The 14751-nt window shown below is 45.4% G+C and overlaps 2 protein-coding genes across 4 annotated transcripts in view; both read left to right on the plus strand.

Annotated features, from left to right (window-relative positions):
* The window catches only part of PCLAF (PCNA clamp associated factor), a 73911-nt gene that overhangs the window by 50839 nt on the left and 8321 nt on the right, over positions 1-14751 (plus strand). The window lies entirely within an intron of this gene.
* CSNK1G1 (casein kinase 1 gamma 1) overlaps positions 1-14751 on the plus strand; it is a 104910-nt gene that overhangs the window by 42112 nt on the left and 48047 nt on the right. For all 3 annotated transcript variants that reach the window (XM_066328619.1, XM_066328620.1, XM_066328621.1), the window contains 3 exons: positions 1040-1455; positions 8043-8083; positions 12365-12434. In XM_066328619.1, the coding sequence (XP_066184716.1) occupies positions 1278-1455; positions 8043-8083; positions 12365-12434 (289 nt within the window). In that variant the 5' untranslated portion in view covers positions 1040-1277. The remainder of the gene's footprint in view (positions 1-1039; positions 1456-8042; positions 8084-12364; positions 12435-14751) is intronic.

A 14751-nucleotide genomic window follows, 5' to 3' on the forward strand; every position in this document is an offset into this window, starting at 1 on the left:
ATGTCCTGATGCAGCACCTGTGCAGACAAGACATCCTGCAACCTTTCCCTTTATCATGCTGCTTTCTTGGGAAGTGAGGGGAAGCTCAACCACCACGCTGCTACCTCTGAACTGTCCTTTTGGGGCTGGATCTCCTGTGTCCTTGCAGCTCCTGCCAGTCTCCTTTGGTCTTGTTCCTGAGCACAGAAGAACCATTTGGCCTGCAAGGGTTGAGAAGCATCTATGTTTTGTCCCCTTTTGACTGAGTTACTAGCTTTTTAAAAATAATTAATTGTGCTTTGGCTCCTCATTTTGGTCATTTCTGTAGGACAGCAGTTTGAGTTAGCAAATATATCTGAGGTCAATTTGAAGTTGGACTTCAGTGGTCCTTGTGGGTCCCTTCCAACTTAGGTTATTCAGGATAATCTAGATCAACTTGAAAAGAGGTAAAAGCAAGGAAAATTTTATTCAAGAGTGCTACAAAATTTTCTTCTCTTGGCACTTTTCATTGGCCCCTTTGTATTTTTTGTCTGGCTTTTCTGTAGTACTTGGTCAATATATGAAGTGAGGAAAAACCAAACCTGCACTTCACAGGGGCTTTAAAGGTGGGATGTGGTTTCCTCGCAGTGTCCACCTGACATGCTGGTGTAGTTGGAATGGCTTTGGTTACTGCATGTGGTTCAGTCCTGATAACTCCAGTGGAATCATGGAACTACAGACTGGTTTGGGTTGGAAGGGACCTTAAAGCTCAGCTGGATGCACCCACAGCCATGGGCAGGGACACTTTCCACTAGACACATTGCTCCAAGCCCCATCCAGCCTGGCCTGAGACACTACCAAGAATGGGACAAGTGCAACAGTGGGTGGGCAGCCCTTATATTTCTTCATGACATCAGGGCTTCTTATCAGAAAGTTGTTAAGAAAATTATAAAGTAAGTTTTCATAAAGCTGTTAAATTCCTCGAGGCCAGGAATGTTCTGGACATTCACCCTGTTGTGCCCTTCTCACCTGGTATTTTAAAATAATGATTTTTATTTCATGTATCTCTTCTTTTCCCCAGGTAAGAAACCAAAAGCAACCTGCCTTTATTGAATTCTCAAGAACGCAGTCGGCCCTCTGGTACATTATCAAGATGCATTAGGAAGCTGGATCTGGTGCCAAAAGAACTCCATGAGTTTCCATGACTCTCTTAAACTCCAACGCGGATACTTTTGGATATAAATTTGTGTTGTAAGGAGAAGAGTGTGTACTCCAACTCCTTTCTGCCAGCTTGCTGGCAGAGGCATTTCACTAAGATCATGGACCATCCTAATAGGGATAAGGATGAAAGGCAGCGGACGACAAAAGGAATGCCGGGAAGGAGTGGGCACGGTTCTCGGCCAAGCTCGTCGACATCCTCCGGCGTTCTTATGGTGGGACCCAACTTCAGAGTGGGCAAGAAGATCGGGTGTGGGAACTTTGGAGAACTCAGACTAGGTAAGAAGCAAGCATTTTAGTGACCTACATTATACAAATTAGCCTTTCACCACTGGAATATAAATACATAAAAACTTACCCTGGCTCGAGAGGCGTGTGCGCTGTCTTGTTTCCCGAGTGTTGAGCCGCCTTATCCAAAGCTTCTGTCTCAGAAGATGTAACTCTTAGCATGATTTTGGTTTGCATAAAGTCAAAGGGAATACACTGGAGAGGCCAAAGATGCAGATTTTGAACAATCCCAACAAATGATGACTGTTCACAGCGCTGAATGTCTTGCCTAAGGTGAAAAAAATCTTAACTGAATTGCTAAATCTTGCTCTCAATTTTTTGTTTATAAGCTAGAAAGCCCATTTAAAGGGATGGGTGAGACTCTTTCCCAGCACTCAGTCTCAATTCCACGTCCTTCTCTAACCTCAGTGCCCTAATTTCAGCCCCGTTACCCTCCCTGCTCTGTCTGTGTGTTGGGACTTGCTGGGAGGAGCAGGATGTGCTGAGTGGCCCATCTGGCTCCCTCAGCCGGCCTGGCAGCCCCACATTTGTTCATGGTCTGTTGCTTTCCTAACCACGTCTTGCAGCTGGTTGCCCAAAACAGATGGTTCCACTGATGCATTGTTTGTTTAGGACTACTTAAGAGACCAATGCAGAGCAGGGCACTGGCCTCTTAAGTCATCCTGAAAAAACAATGGTTGTGTTTTAAATGAGGTGGGGAAAGCAGCTGGTGTTGCCTCACATAACTCAAGGGTCATAACACTATTGATAGTGTCTTGGTAGATTCCTGCTCAGAATCTGTCATCTTAAATGAATCTTTGTGATTTCTGAGGTTGGGTTATTGCATCAATACATGTGCTGCTGTTCCACGGGCTGAAGATCAACCAGCTCACTTCTGGTGTGTCTCAGTAAATGCGTATTTTGGTTTCAGCATTGCATCAGAGAAGTTTTATTGATTCACCGGAGCAGAGATAACACTCCTAAGGTGGAGAGAAACCAAGGGCAAGGCTGAAAACTGCCACCTTCCTGCACATGTGTATAATTGGCAGCTAAAGATAAATTTGGATCCTTACAGTGACATAACATTAATTGTTCTGCTGGATTCTCGAAGCCCCCCCCCAACAGCAAATGTCATGATGTCAGGATCCCCAGGGAGATGTTGAATTGCTTTGCAATCCAAGCTCTGCTCTGAGTTTAGCAGCTGTAGTGAATCCCTCTGGTTATGTCTCTTGAGTTTATTCAGCTGGTGTCCAAATCACAGAATCACAAACTGTTTTGGCTTGAAGTCCACCTTAAAGCTCATCCCATCCCACCCCTGTCATGGGCAGGGGCACTGCCCACTTTCCCAGGTTGCTCCAAGCCCCATCCAGCCTGGTCTTGAACACTTCCCAGCCTCAGCTGCTCTGGGAAGCCTGTGCCAGGGCCTCCTCACCCTCACAGGGAAAAATTTCTTCCCGATATCCCATCTGACCCTCCCTTTCCTGGCAGTGGAAAGCCATTCCTCTTTGTCCTGTCACTCCATCCCTTGTCCCCAGCCCCTCTCCAGCTCTCCTGGAGCCCCTTCAGGCCCTGCCAGGGGCTCTGAGGTGTCCCTGGATTCTTTTCTTCTCCAGATGTGCACTCCCAGCTCTCCCAGCCTGGCTCCAGAGCAGAGGGGCTCCAGCCCTTAAAGCATCTCTGTGGCCTCCTCTGGACTTGTTCTGGCAGCTCCAGGTCCTGCTGCTGTTGGACCCTGGGCTGGAGGCAGCTCTGCAGGTGGAGTCTCACCTGAGGGGGCAGAGGGGCAGAACTGTCCCTTCCCTGCTGCCCACACTGTGGAGAGGCAGCTCCTGTTTCCATGATTCTTCTTCACATTTCTTAAAATTTTAGCAGAATTGGGTTTGTGGCTTGTGTACAGTTTCATGGCATGGACTCTACAGAAGAGATTTCACTTCTGAAAAAGTCAATTTACAGAGAAATTCAGTTTTAAATTGCAACACTTGCTAATTGAGTGCTTTTTTTAAAAAAAGAATACATGTATTGTTAATGCTAGTTTGCAATATTACAAAATTTTAAGCAATGAGCCACATGTACTGATAGCTACCGTTTGTTGTAAGGTTCTGACAGAAGCTGTATTACGGTTTTTTTTTTCCATTTCTCTTGCTTTTTGCCAGTCACTTTCACTTTAAGAGCTCCTGTTTGCTCAAATAGCAGCTATTTCTCTTGCACAGCCCATGGTAATTATCGCTGGGGGGAAGGAGAAGCAGCAGCTGAAATCCGAGCACACAAGTCTCTGATAACAGTTTTGTCCTGCGAAGATGAATGATGTGCCCTCTGCTTTTTGCCTATTTTTTACGTGGTTTCAGAGCAGTTAAGCACCAATCACAGGCAGAACAAAGTCAAAGGGAAAATAAGCTTTTTCAATTCCCTGATGAATTTCTCTTTTTCGAGGTGTTGTGTTTTTGGTTTAAGCTGCTCTCGTCTGAGTCTTCAGGGAGGAGAACTTCACTTACCTAATGAAGCTGTTTGCTGTATATATCCAGCTCACTGCTCAGGGTTGATCTTTCTTCCTGAAAATACAGATCACCCAAGGATATGACTTTTTTGGAGCATGTGGGAGCAGCACAGTTGGATTCCAGCTGAGCTGAGATGGGGGGCACAAAACTTAGTATGTAATAGGACAGGGGAAATGGCCACAGGTTGTACTGGGGTGGGGTGGGTGGGTGTGTCAGGCTGGATATTAGGAAAAAATTTTCTCAGTGAAAGGGTGGCTGAGCATTGGAACAGGCTCCTCAGGGAAGCATTGAAGTCACCAGCCCAGCAGAAAAGCTGCTTCTTTGTAGGTTGCCAGGTCAGAGCAGTTCCACTGGAAGTGGGAAAGGTGCTCCAAAAAGTGAGAGTCACCCAGATACCTCCCAGGCTGCAGTTTGAAGCCAGGAACTCTGCTTCAAACCAAGTAAACCAGTAAAATAAATGCTTAAAGGTGATAATAGCATCTGATACTGGGGCTGTAATTCCAAAATAAAAATAAAAAGTCATGATTTGACTGGAATAATGTTAGATGTGGAGGGCAGGGCAGGAGTAGATCCTGGGAAGCACCTACACCAGGAGCTGTTAGTTTCAGACCTGCTCTAGAACAGCAAATCAGGCATCTCCCAAGTACCCAGTGATCTGGTCTCTGTGTAGGTGCATCACTTTGGAGATGGATCATTTTGGGTTTCTTTTTTTTTTTTTTTTTCTTTCTTCCTCCCTCCTTGGGGTTTTATTTTGTTCTTCAAAGCATCTGACTTCCTCAGGGATTTGGGCTGGAGCTTCTGTGCCTTGGTGTACTCAAACTGAGCGTCTCCACCATGTCCTGAGGTGTTCCCTCACTGTGGGCAGCAGGGGAGGGGAGGATTCTGTCCCTGTGCCCCACTCAGGTGAGACCCTGCCTGCAGAGCTGCCTCCAGCTCTGAGGTCCCCAACATTAGAAGGATGTGGAGCTGCTGGAACAAACCCAGAGGAGGCCACAGAGCTGCTCCGAGGGCTGGAGCCCCTCTGCTCTGGAGCCAGGCTGGGAGAGCTGGGGGTGTCACCTGGAGAGGAGAAGGATCCAGGGACACCTCAGAGCCCCTGGCAGGGCCTGAAGGGGCTCCAGGAGAGCTGGAGAGGGGCTGGGGACAAGGGATGGAGGGACAGGACAAGAGGGATTTGGTTTCCACTGCCAGAATGGAATATTGGGAAGGAAACCTTCCCTGTGAGGGTGGTGAGGCCCTGGCACAGGTTTCCCAGAGCAGCTGTGGCTGCCCCATCCCTGAAGGTGTTCAAGGCCAGGCTGGATGGGGCTTTCCTTGCTCTTTCTTTAAGCCAAAAGTAAATTAACTCCCTTGGCTGAGCTCCACCAGGCTGGGGTGTTTAAAACACTCCAGTCACTATGTTGACCCAGATCTGTAAGGCCAAATCTCCATATTCCAATGGCAAAATTAAGTTTTCTAAAATCTTGGCCACTTGTTATCCCAAAGCATTTATTTCAAAGGATGGTTCTGTTACCTGGGAGTTTTCCTGCAGTTCAGTCTGGGCTGTGACACATAAGGAAAAATATTCCACTTTCTTCCCCTCTGCACTCACAGAACCCATGGATTTCCCTGGTCAGCTCAGTGTTTTGGGGGAAGTCTGGTTCTGTTTTTAGACTGAGATCTCACATATTCTTTCAGAGTTTACAAAACCTCCCTGAAATCACACTTACAGTGGCACAGTTCTCATCTTTCCATAAAGCTTTTCCCTCTGTAAGGGCAAGCAGATCCCTTGGAGATGGGGGAGGCAATTTCCTCTTTCCAAGCTGTCTGGGGTCTACCAGATACTAATATTTTACTTTATTACCATTGATTTTGGCTGGTGAAAACCCCGAGCCCACCATGCCCTTGAACCAGCAGCACACTCAGGACATGTTCTCAGAACTGCTTTTCACAGTGAAATTTTAAATATGGAGCTGCACTGACCCTGGGAATACAGACTCCAGGTATTTTCCCTTTGAGATATGAGAAGTTCATAATCATTGCCATCAGTCAAATTAGATGATGAAATGAACCTGGTCTACTGGGAGGTGTCCCTGCCCATGGCAAGGGTGGAATGAGATGGGCTTTAAGGTGTCTTCCAACCCAAACCATTCTGGGATTTTGATTTGGGGAGGAGAAGAGGCAGTTTCAGGAAGCAAGATAAAGCTGGAGCTGCCAATGTGGCTTATTTTCTGGTAGCTAATGCAGAGCAGATAATCCAAGTGTATTTAGATTTCCTTCCCTTAATGTCTTCACTTCTTCTCCCTCCAGCTGTTGGCTGGAGCCCTGGTCTGTCTCAGAGGGTGGAAGGGTTTATCTGCCACCTGCTTTTTCATGGATTTGGCCTGTGAGCTCTTTCAGTGCTTTCTGGTATTGGCAGGTTCCTGGTGAAATTGCAAAATCCCCTTTCTACCCTTAGTTTCCAGTCTGGGCATAATATTATGTCTTTTTCTAAAAGATTGAAGAAAATACATGGAACCCCCTCCTGCGTGTCAGGGGTTAATGCTGGGGCTCAGCTTTCAGCTCTGCTGGCAGAAGACACCCCCTCTGAGGGTATTTAACCTCACATTTAAATCCCTGTCCTGTGTTAAGGAGCATCACCAGGTACCTAAACAGGTTGGAGCTATGATGTCTTCTATTCCTGAGGGATGTTAAAACAATCTGCTTGGTGCAGACTGGGCCTGGGAACACCCAGTCACAGATTTAGAGGCCAGAAGTACCCTGAGTGATACAGCAGGGAAAGCATCCAAAGAAGTTAAATGCACAAAACATGAAGCTATTACAAAGTAAACTGAATTTCTCCTGATATTTTAGGATTTAAAGATGACTGTGTGTCTTCTCCCATGTTCCTAGTGTCTTTAATTTTCTTGAGTCTCCCTGTGCTGTTGTATCCTGTGCTCGGGAGTACAGGGCATGTTTTTTTTATGCTGCCATGTGGATATGGAAGAGCTGTTCCAGCTCCTGCCTGCTCTGAGTGATGTCACTCCTGTCCTGGGCTTTCTCAAGAGCTGGGCTGTCCGAGCATCAATATCCATTACAGGAATTGGAAAATAAATGAGTAAGAGAGCTGAGCAAAGCTGATGCTACAACTAAGCCCTGATAACTGCCATCCTAGATTGCTCCTGAAGTTTGGAGTTGCTCAGTAAAAGCATGACCTGTGCTCTGACACTGATGACAAAGGTGAACATTTCCCTGAATAAATCCACAGGGAGCTTTTGTGGTGGGGGCTTCTTCCTCCAAATGGACAGTGGGACTAGAGGAGGTCAGGATGGTGGGACAGAAAGAGTCCAGGCACTGCCCAAGCATCCTTCTCTGGTATCTCTTCCATGAGAGTTTGCTGTCAGGCATGAGCCAGGTGGAGGGGGAGTGATTGCTCAAATTCCCTGGCAGAGGAAGCAGAGGGGTTGAGTGATACGATAACTGGCAGTGTCAGAACACAGGGAGAGATGCTCCGTGACACGGAGCTGTGCATCACTGCATCAGTTCACTGAGGAGGCCCAGGGCTTGCTTCTAACACCAGACAGGCTCTTGGAGGAAAATTCCCCTCCAGCTGTAGCACACAGGGGTCCCAGCTCTGGTTTGGTGCACTGGGAGCTGGATTTGAGCTCGACTGGTTGTGTTCATCTCGTGCTCCTGCCCTTTGTGCTTCCCAGAGCATGATCAATCTAGTGAAACTCCCTGTACATCCCAGGATGAAATTGTTTAGTGTCCAGCAGATCCAAGACGTTTCCAAAAGCAATGACACTCTGACTCTTTAGTTTTTGTTCCCAAGACTTCTTTGGCATCGTGGATAATGAAGCCTAGCATGTCTGGGGTACCTCCTTCAACACATGCATGGAGTGAAAGTGCTGCCATCAAATACAATTACCTTGTGCTGAGTGGAAGGTGTTATTTGCCTGCCCTGCTAAACTGCTGCAAACTGTTCATCATTTTCATTATTTTCAGGCTTATACTTTGTTAAAGGCAAGAACTTCAGGGGGAATGGGGAAAACAGCACTTTGGCATCAGTGTCACTATTTCTCATTGTGCCTCCAGCTGCAAGTGTTGAATGTGGAACTAAAAGATTTTTTTCTCCTTCCTTTGCAGGTAAAAATCTCTACACCAATGAATATGTAGCGATCAAACTGGTAAGTAGTAGTTTCAGGTGTCTTTAAATGAGTTGTATTTCTTGTTAAAAGTTCAGATCAAAAGCTAGTTTTTCGATCTGGGCTCAGTGCTGCTCTCACCCTCGGCTGGGAATGACTTGTTAAAACTAAGGTAAGTTCTTAAAAGCACTAAAAGCAGGAGAAAAAAACATCCTTCTACCTTCTGAAGGGTTTTGGCACCTGAAGGATCTGTAGCTGTCTTAGAGCAGGGAGAGCCTTGTTCCTCTGCCCAGGTCCCAGTGAAGGGCACTGGTGGTGGGTTTGCCATCTCCTGCTGCTCCATGGCTCAAGCCGTGGAATTCTCCAGTTGTCAGAATGTTTGGTTAGGAGCATGGCACTGTGCAGCAGGTCTGTGTTTTTGGAGTCAAGAGGCAGGAAAGAGGGTGCTCCTTTGGTTAAAATTCCGTGGGGGAGCAGAGCACAGCTGGGTCTGGTGTGATCCTGAGAGACTGCGGATGCAACAGGCAAAACAAGATCCACTTTGGTGAAGGTGAATCTTTCCTCTGGCTGCCTTGGGTTGCAGAGAAGATACAGTCTCATCATCTGTGGAATCTGGGGGATGGGGAACTCCCTTGCAGCTCTTGTGCATGTATAAGCTCACAGCCTAGTTGTTTGTGTTTAGGCCTTAACTTCCTGTCTGTAAACTGAGACTTTCGTTAGTCCCTTGGGGTTTCAGATTCAATGTTTTCACCTGATGAGCTGAGTTCTCCTTCTTTAAACAATGTTGTTGTTCAAACATTCTTTAAACATAATCCAAACCATAAAATCTGCAGTTAAAGTTGTGGTGCTAATTTGATACTGCAGCAAACCCCCCAGATTGCCCAGTTGATGTTATCTGGCAAAATGACAAGAATCACTGTGGTGACAGAAAATCAGGATGGACTCGATGCATTAATTGTGATCACGTTCGAGTGCCTCAGATTTATATCTCTGGCATTCCCCTTATGATGTGTAGTAGATGAAAAATAATTACAGTTTTGCAGGAGGGACTTGTTTTCACACCTGTTGGCAAATGTCAGAAAATATTCCCTAAACTAAATAAATAAATGCCTGCAGAGGAATTCAGGAACATAGTATCCCAGAGGCGTTTGGGTTTCCTGGAAGGATGTTAAAGTTCATCTCATTCCACCTCCTGCCGTGGTCAAACACCAAGGACATCTCCCACTATCCCAGGTTGCTCCAAGCCCCATCCAACCTGGCTTTGGACTCTTCCAGGGATGGGGCAGCCACAGCTGCTCTGGAAAACTGTGCCAGGGTCTTACACCCTCACAGAGAAGGATTTCTTCCCAACATACCATCTTATCCTGCCTTCTGGCAGTGGGAAACCATTCCCCCTTGTTTTGTCACTCCAGACCCTTGTTTGAAGTTCCTCTCCAACTCTCCTAGAGCCTCTTTAGGCACTGGAAGGGTCTCTAAGGTCTGGATCCTTCCCTTCTCCAGGTGAGCATCCCCAGCTCTCCCAGCCTGGCTCCATAGGAGATGCCCTTGATATGGATGCACATCAGAAAGAATTGTTGCTTTTAGGTCACAGAAAATGTGCTGTTTATACTGACAAGGTGTTTTATTGAGACAATTTCTTAATTCTTCTAATTTGCTTCCGAAGATAATCCCATATAGTTGTTGCACTAGAAACCAGAAGGTAAAAACACAGCTGTACTAGTCCAGAGGGTGCTTTTCTCTCTCAAAAGAAGTTGCTGCAGTGACACCTCCCAGTAACCTGAAGCTTTTCCATGGGGCTGGACTCAATGGCATTGTGTCATGGCTGCCTCAGTCTGACCTGTTTTTCTGGTCACATTCTGTCTTCATTTTTCTTACTATTTTTTTTCCCAAATAACTGAGTGTTAAAGCAGTTACTCTGCAACACTCTCCAGTTTCATTTGCCCTGTTGTGATCCAGGCTTAAAATTCTCAGGTCCTTCTTGTGTGAGGGGCTGGAATTGCCATCTGATGACCATCCAGGTGTCCATACATGTGCTCTGTTTTGGAGAAGTTTAAGGAGGGAACAACAGGAGAAATGGGGGTTTCTTGGTCTCCTAATCTTTGACAAAATTCTACAGGAATAAGAATGACTCAGCCTCCTCAGCAGCAAATACACTTCTCTTACATGCAGACTTAGCTGCTATTTTCTTTATCCTTCAAATAATTTGTGGATTAGTGGTGGAGTAGCATAAGTAAGATGTACTTATAGGCAGCATTTTCTTTTATCTTCATTGTTGGACTGAGTCAAAGCACTGCTCCAAGTCCTTCAAGCTGTGAGATCATCTTCTGCCACTGCAGCCCTGCTGTCTCAGCTATTCCTGCCTCCTATCACAACGTTAGAGCTGGGAAATGAGGGAATTGTGCAGTGGATACCGAGAACCAGAAAGTGCTGTGAAATCCCATGCTAATGCCTCATGGGGTTTTTTTGGGACTGAGGCTACACCTTGGAAAACTGATGGTAGTGGAGATTGGTCCTTGTATTGATTTGTGTGGTGTCACCATGTAGCTCCTGATACTGCTCTTCAGCTGAATTACTTGGTTTGGGGCATCTGATTTCTTCTTCTGAGGGTTTTCAAAGCTACATTTTCCACAGTAGGAATTTCTTCCCTGGGAGAAGCTAGCCTGGTGCCATCCAGCTGCAGTCAGAGCACAAATACCAGGCCATCCCCTCGCAGCAACGATGACGCCGTTGGTTCGAGCTGTGGATTTTCTCCATTAGGCAATAGCAATTCAGTTATTTTTACTGCAAACACAAAATCTGCCATCATCCCTAAGCCCTTGGCCTACAGGACAACCATCTGTGCTGGTATGATCATCTCAGAAGCTGCCATGACTCTGGCAAGTGTCCAGAGCTCTGCTCCAGCAGTTCCTGATGCAGAAGGGGCTCAGGGCTGCCTCCCCTGATTTTGTCACTAGCAACATCATGTCCTGCTACATCAATTCTTCCCCTTTACATGTTTGGATGAAAAAACTACTCCCTGAACATGCCGAGTTCCTGTTGCCCTGAATCCCTGTGCTCTGCAGGTGTCTGTAGACTCAAGCCACCAACAACAATTTTCTTAATTTAAATGTGACTTATGTAACAAACTTGTTTGAGTGTCGCTTTGTATTTGCCTTCGGTGCAGGTTCAGTTTTTCCTCCAGAATATTTTTTCACATGATTTGCTGAGTATTTGGTTGTATTTGTCTTCTTGGAGCTTTAAAACATCAGGAATTCTGTGGCCTTGGAGGCCTTTTCAGTGATTCTGTGATTGAGGAGTAACCCAGGAGCATTTGTTCTTGTGCTGAAAAATGGATGGGATGACTTGAGCTGATGAGGAACAGCTTGGCTGCAAGTCAAAGTGCCTGAATTCCTGTACAGAATTCCTTCTCCACACTTAGAAAGAAGCACTGACTGTGGAGTTGACACTCAGTGTGGACATCAGTCTTAGGCTGTAGACTAGTGGTCAACAAAAATTGAGGCCAGTATTAACTCCTAGATCCAGGCTGCCTGGACAGTTGGTGAACCCACATCCATGCCTATCCCAAGTGCACAGTTTTATTGCAAATGTAATTACTCCAGTCTCTTAATCCTCTCCATATTAGCTTTATATTTTTAGAACCTCTGTAATCTCGCACGTTAATGCCTTGATGGATCGTAGGCATTAATGCTTGTATGTAAAGCGTGGATGAGTAACAGTTGATAAATGGGATGGTTTGGGTGCATTGTGGACTTACAGAAAAATAGAATGGGTATTTTGTCAATAAAAATAGAATATTATTGAGTGTTTCAAGATATTTGATTGACACCTGCCACAAGAAGGGGGAGACTTCTTCCTTTTTCCCAACTGTCTGGCTCCACTGTGGTGCTTCCTGTGAGCGACTGTGGTCTGATCTAAAACACACTTGTATGACTCAACACTTTTCAAAAATACAGGCTGGAGACCAGCAAAAGCACAGTGGGCAATCACAGTGCCCACAGAGTGAACTGGGGCTTGAGCTTTGGCAACCTTGACTTCCCTCTGCCAATGTCCAGGGTTGTTCTTCGAGGACCAGGAGCTTTGTGGAATGATTCTTGAATTTCACTGCAATGAGTGAGCTTTGTATATAAATGAGGAGGTTATTTCTCCTCCAGAGAGCAAATCTTACTGCTTTTTGTTCTCTTCTTATTTAAATGACATGTAATGGTGAAGCCTGTTGTTAGAAATTCAGTCTTGGGTGTTTTAATTATGCACAAATCTTCAAGTATAGGACAGAACTTCTTTTAGTCAAGCTGATTTTAACCAATTTATTTATTTCTGTTCTAGGAACCAATTAAATCCCGGGCACCACAGCTTCATTTAGAATACAGATTTTATAAACAACTTGGAAGTGCGGGTGAGTAAACCTACCTTAAGCTTATCAAAAGTTTGATTAAATGCCTTTAATAAAGGGATTTCTTTATTAAATCAAACACCACCATAGTATTTGTTGTGTAACTCTGACTTGAACTTAAAGGTCTATGCCAATTCCTTTTAGCCTCACACAGGTTTTGGAAGCTATTTGGTGAGAATGGGATCATAATGATGATATTGGGTAATTGTGTGGACCTAAAACCTCAAGTTCATGAGGATTGGCTGATACAGAAATACCTCTGTGTGTTTGTAAAACATAGGAATTGTCAGTGGATAGGAAGTTATTTGTATATAGAACAACAGCCCTTAAATAGGTGATCTAAGGTCTTTAAACCTAGGAAATTGTTTTCATTTTTACTTGTTAAATCATAAGAGTGTCCAGAAGCCCTGTGATTCCTCTGTGCAACTACAGTCCACAGCAAGTAGGAGAAAAATAGAGCAGGATCAGCCAAAGGTGGAATTTTTTATACATTTTTTTCTGACAGTCTCTGATTTCCCCGATACAGAGCTTGAGTTGTGTCTGGATTTTTCTTCCCTGAATTTATGCTTGTTTTTCAAGCCTGAAGAGCCTTTTAGCATGTTCTGTTTCCTATGCCAAGGATTTCCACAGCCTCGAGCAGGGTGTTCCACTGCTCAGGGAAGTCTCTGTGAAGCAACAATATTCTCTGCGCCTTCTGTACCTTGATCATGTATTGACTTTGAGTTTTGACAAGTTTCTTACATTACCGTAGTTTTTTATACTCCTGATTTTCTTTTTTCTGTTTTCCCTGAATGGACCCAGCTTCCACTTACAGAGGATGTCTGATGGACATCCAGAAATACTTGGGTAATATTATAAAAATACTAAGTTGAAGTTCCTGCTGGAGTTCTGTTGGTGCTTGTGATTTCTGGGATACCCCAGCCCACATGTCTTGTGACACATGAATGAATCCCAGTCTGCTTTTTCTACACCACTTGGCTTCCTTCCACTCTTCAAAAATGTTATTAAGGAATTATAAAACTGATGAAAATTTGAAGGAATGGTTTTATTTTGGTGAGATTAAGTATTTTTTGGTTTTCCCCTGTTCCTAAAGAATTTAAGCTTTCCATCCTATCATACTTGCTCACTCAGAGCATTCATGGAATCATGGAATGGTTTGGGGTGGAAGGGACCTTAAAGCCCATCTCATTTCACCCCCTGCCATGGGCAGGGACACCTCCCACTAGCCCAGGTTGTTGCTCCAAGCCCTGTCCAAACTGGCCTTGGAGCCTTCCAGGGATGAGGCAGCCACAGCTGCTCTGGGCAACCTGTGCCAGGGTCTCACCACTCCCACAGGGAGGAATTCCTTCCTAGTCTTTAATCTGCTGGCTTGGAGCATTTGTCAAGGGACTGTTGAGGAGCCTCCTGAACAGCCTGACTGTGTTTCTCTGTCTGTGTGGTCCCACGGGTGTCACACACCCAGCTCTGATGAGCTGTTGGATGCCTTGAGAAGCTCTTGTGCTGAAATTTTGCTAAAACAATTGGAAATTGGCCAAGACTTGAGTGGAGGATGTGAACTACAATTCTGGTCTCACTATGAAGCCTGCAATCTGAACAAAACAAATTTTGGTGGAGTCAGGCTGCCAGGAGCAGGGAGGCTTGATTTGGTGCCTGCACCAGGGATTAGGGCTGGAAAAACAGATAAATAAGTGCTGACGTTGGGGAAACAGAGGGGTTTGTTCTCAGAGATGTTGCTAGTGCCAGGCTCCCCGTAATGGTCTTTGCTCTGGAACTGCTCAAACAGCCAGGCTTGAACTTCCAGTAGAGATGTCTGGTTACTTGGAATTTTCATACACTTGCCAAACTGAGACTAGAAGTGTCCGAACACATGGTGTGCGTGACTCAGAGAAAACAACAGTAGCGTTGCACGTGACATTCTGCTCAATAAATTAGCCAATTAATCTTGCCAAATGACGTGGCTGGCTGCAGCTCCCACCTTTAGCTGAAGGAGGGAGAGCAGAGGGAGCCTGGTTGTGACACCATGGGAGCCACCTCGTCCCCTTGGCAGCTCAGCAGCCACGTTCAACTGCCTGTGCTGCCAGATGGTCCCAGTGAGCTCTGAGATGTCAAAATTGTCATCACCTGCAGTTTTGGGAGAAATTTTTTTTTCCCTAATAGGAAGAGTTTTAGTGGTGATTTCCTTCTTGAGTGTTCAGAAATAAACATTTTTAACTGTGTTACTCTTGGGTAGTAGTCAGGAAAACTTAGATTGGAAAGGACTGACCTACTTGGCCAATGCCTGAAGGATGTATGTGAGTATCAATTGCCTACTTCACTTGAC

The sequence above is a fragment of the Sylvia atricapilla genome, chromosome 13 (genome assembly GCF_009819655.1).
Source record: "Sylvia atricapilla isolate bSylAtr1 chromosome 13, bSylAtr1.pri, whole genome shotgun sequence".
In the NCBI taxonomy this organism is placed as follows: domain Eukaryota; kingdom Metazoa; phylum Chordata; class Aves; order Passeriformes; family Sylviidae; genus Sylvia; species Sylvia atricapilla.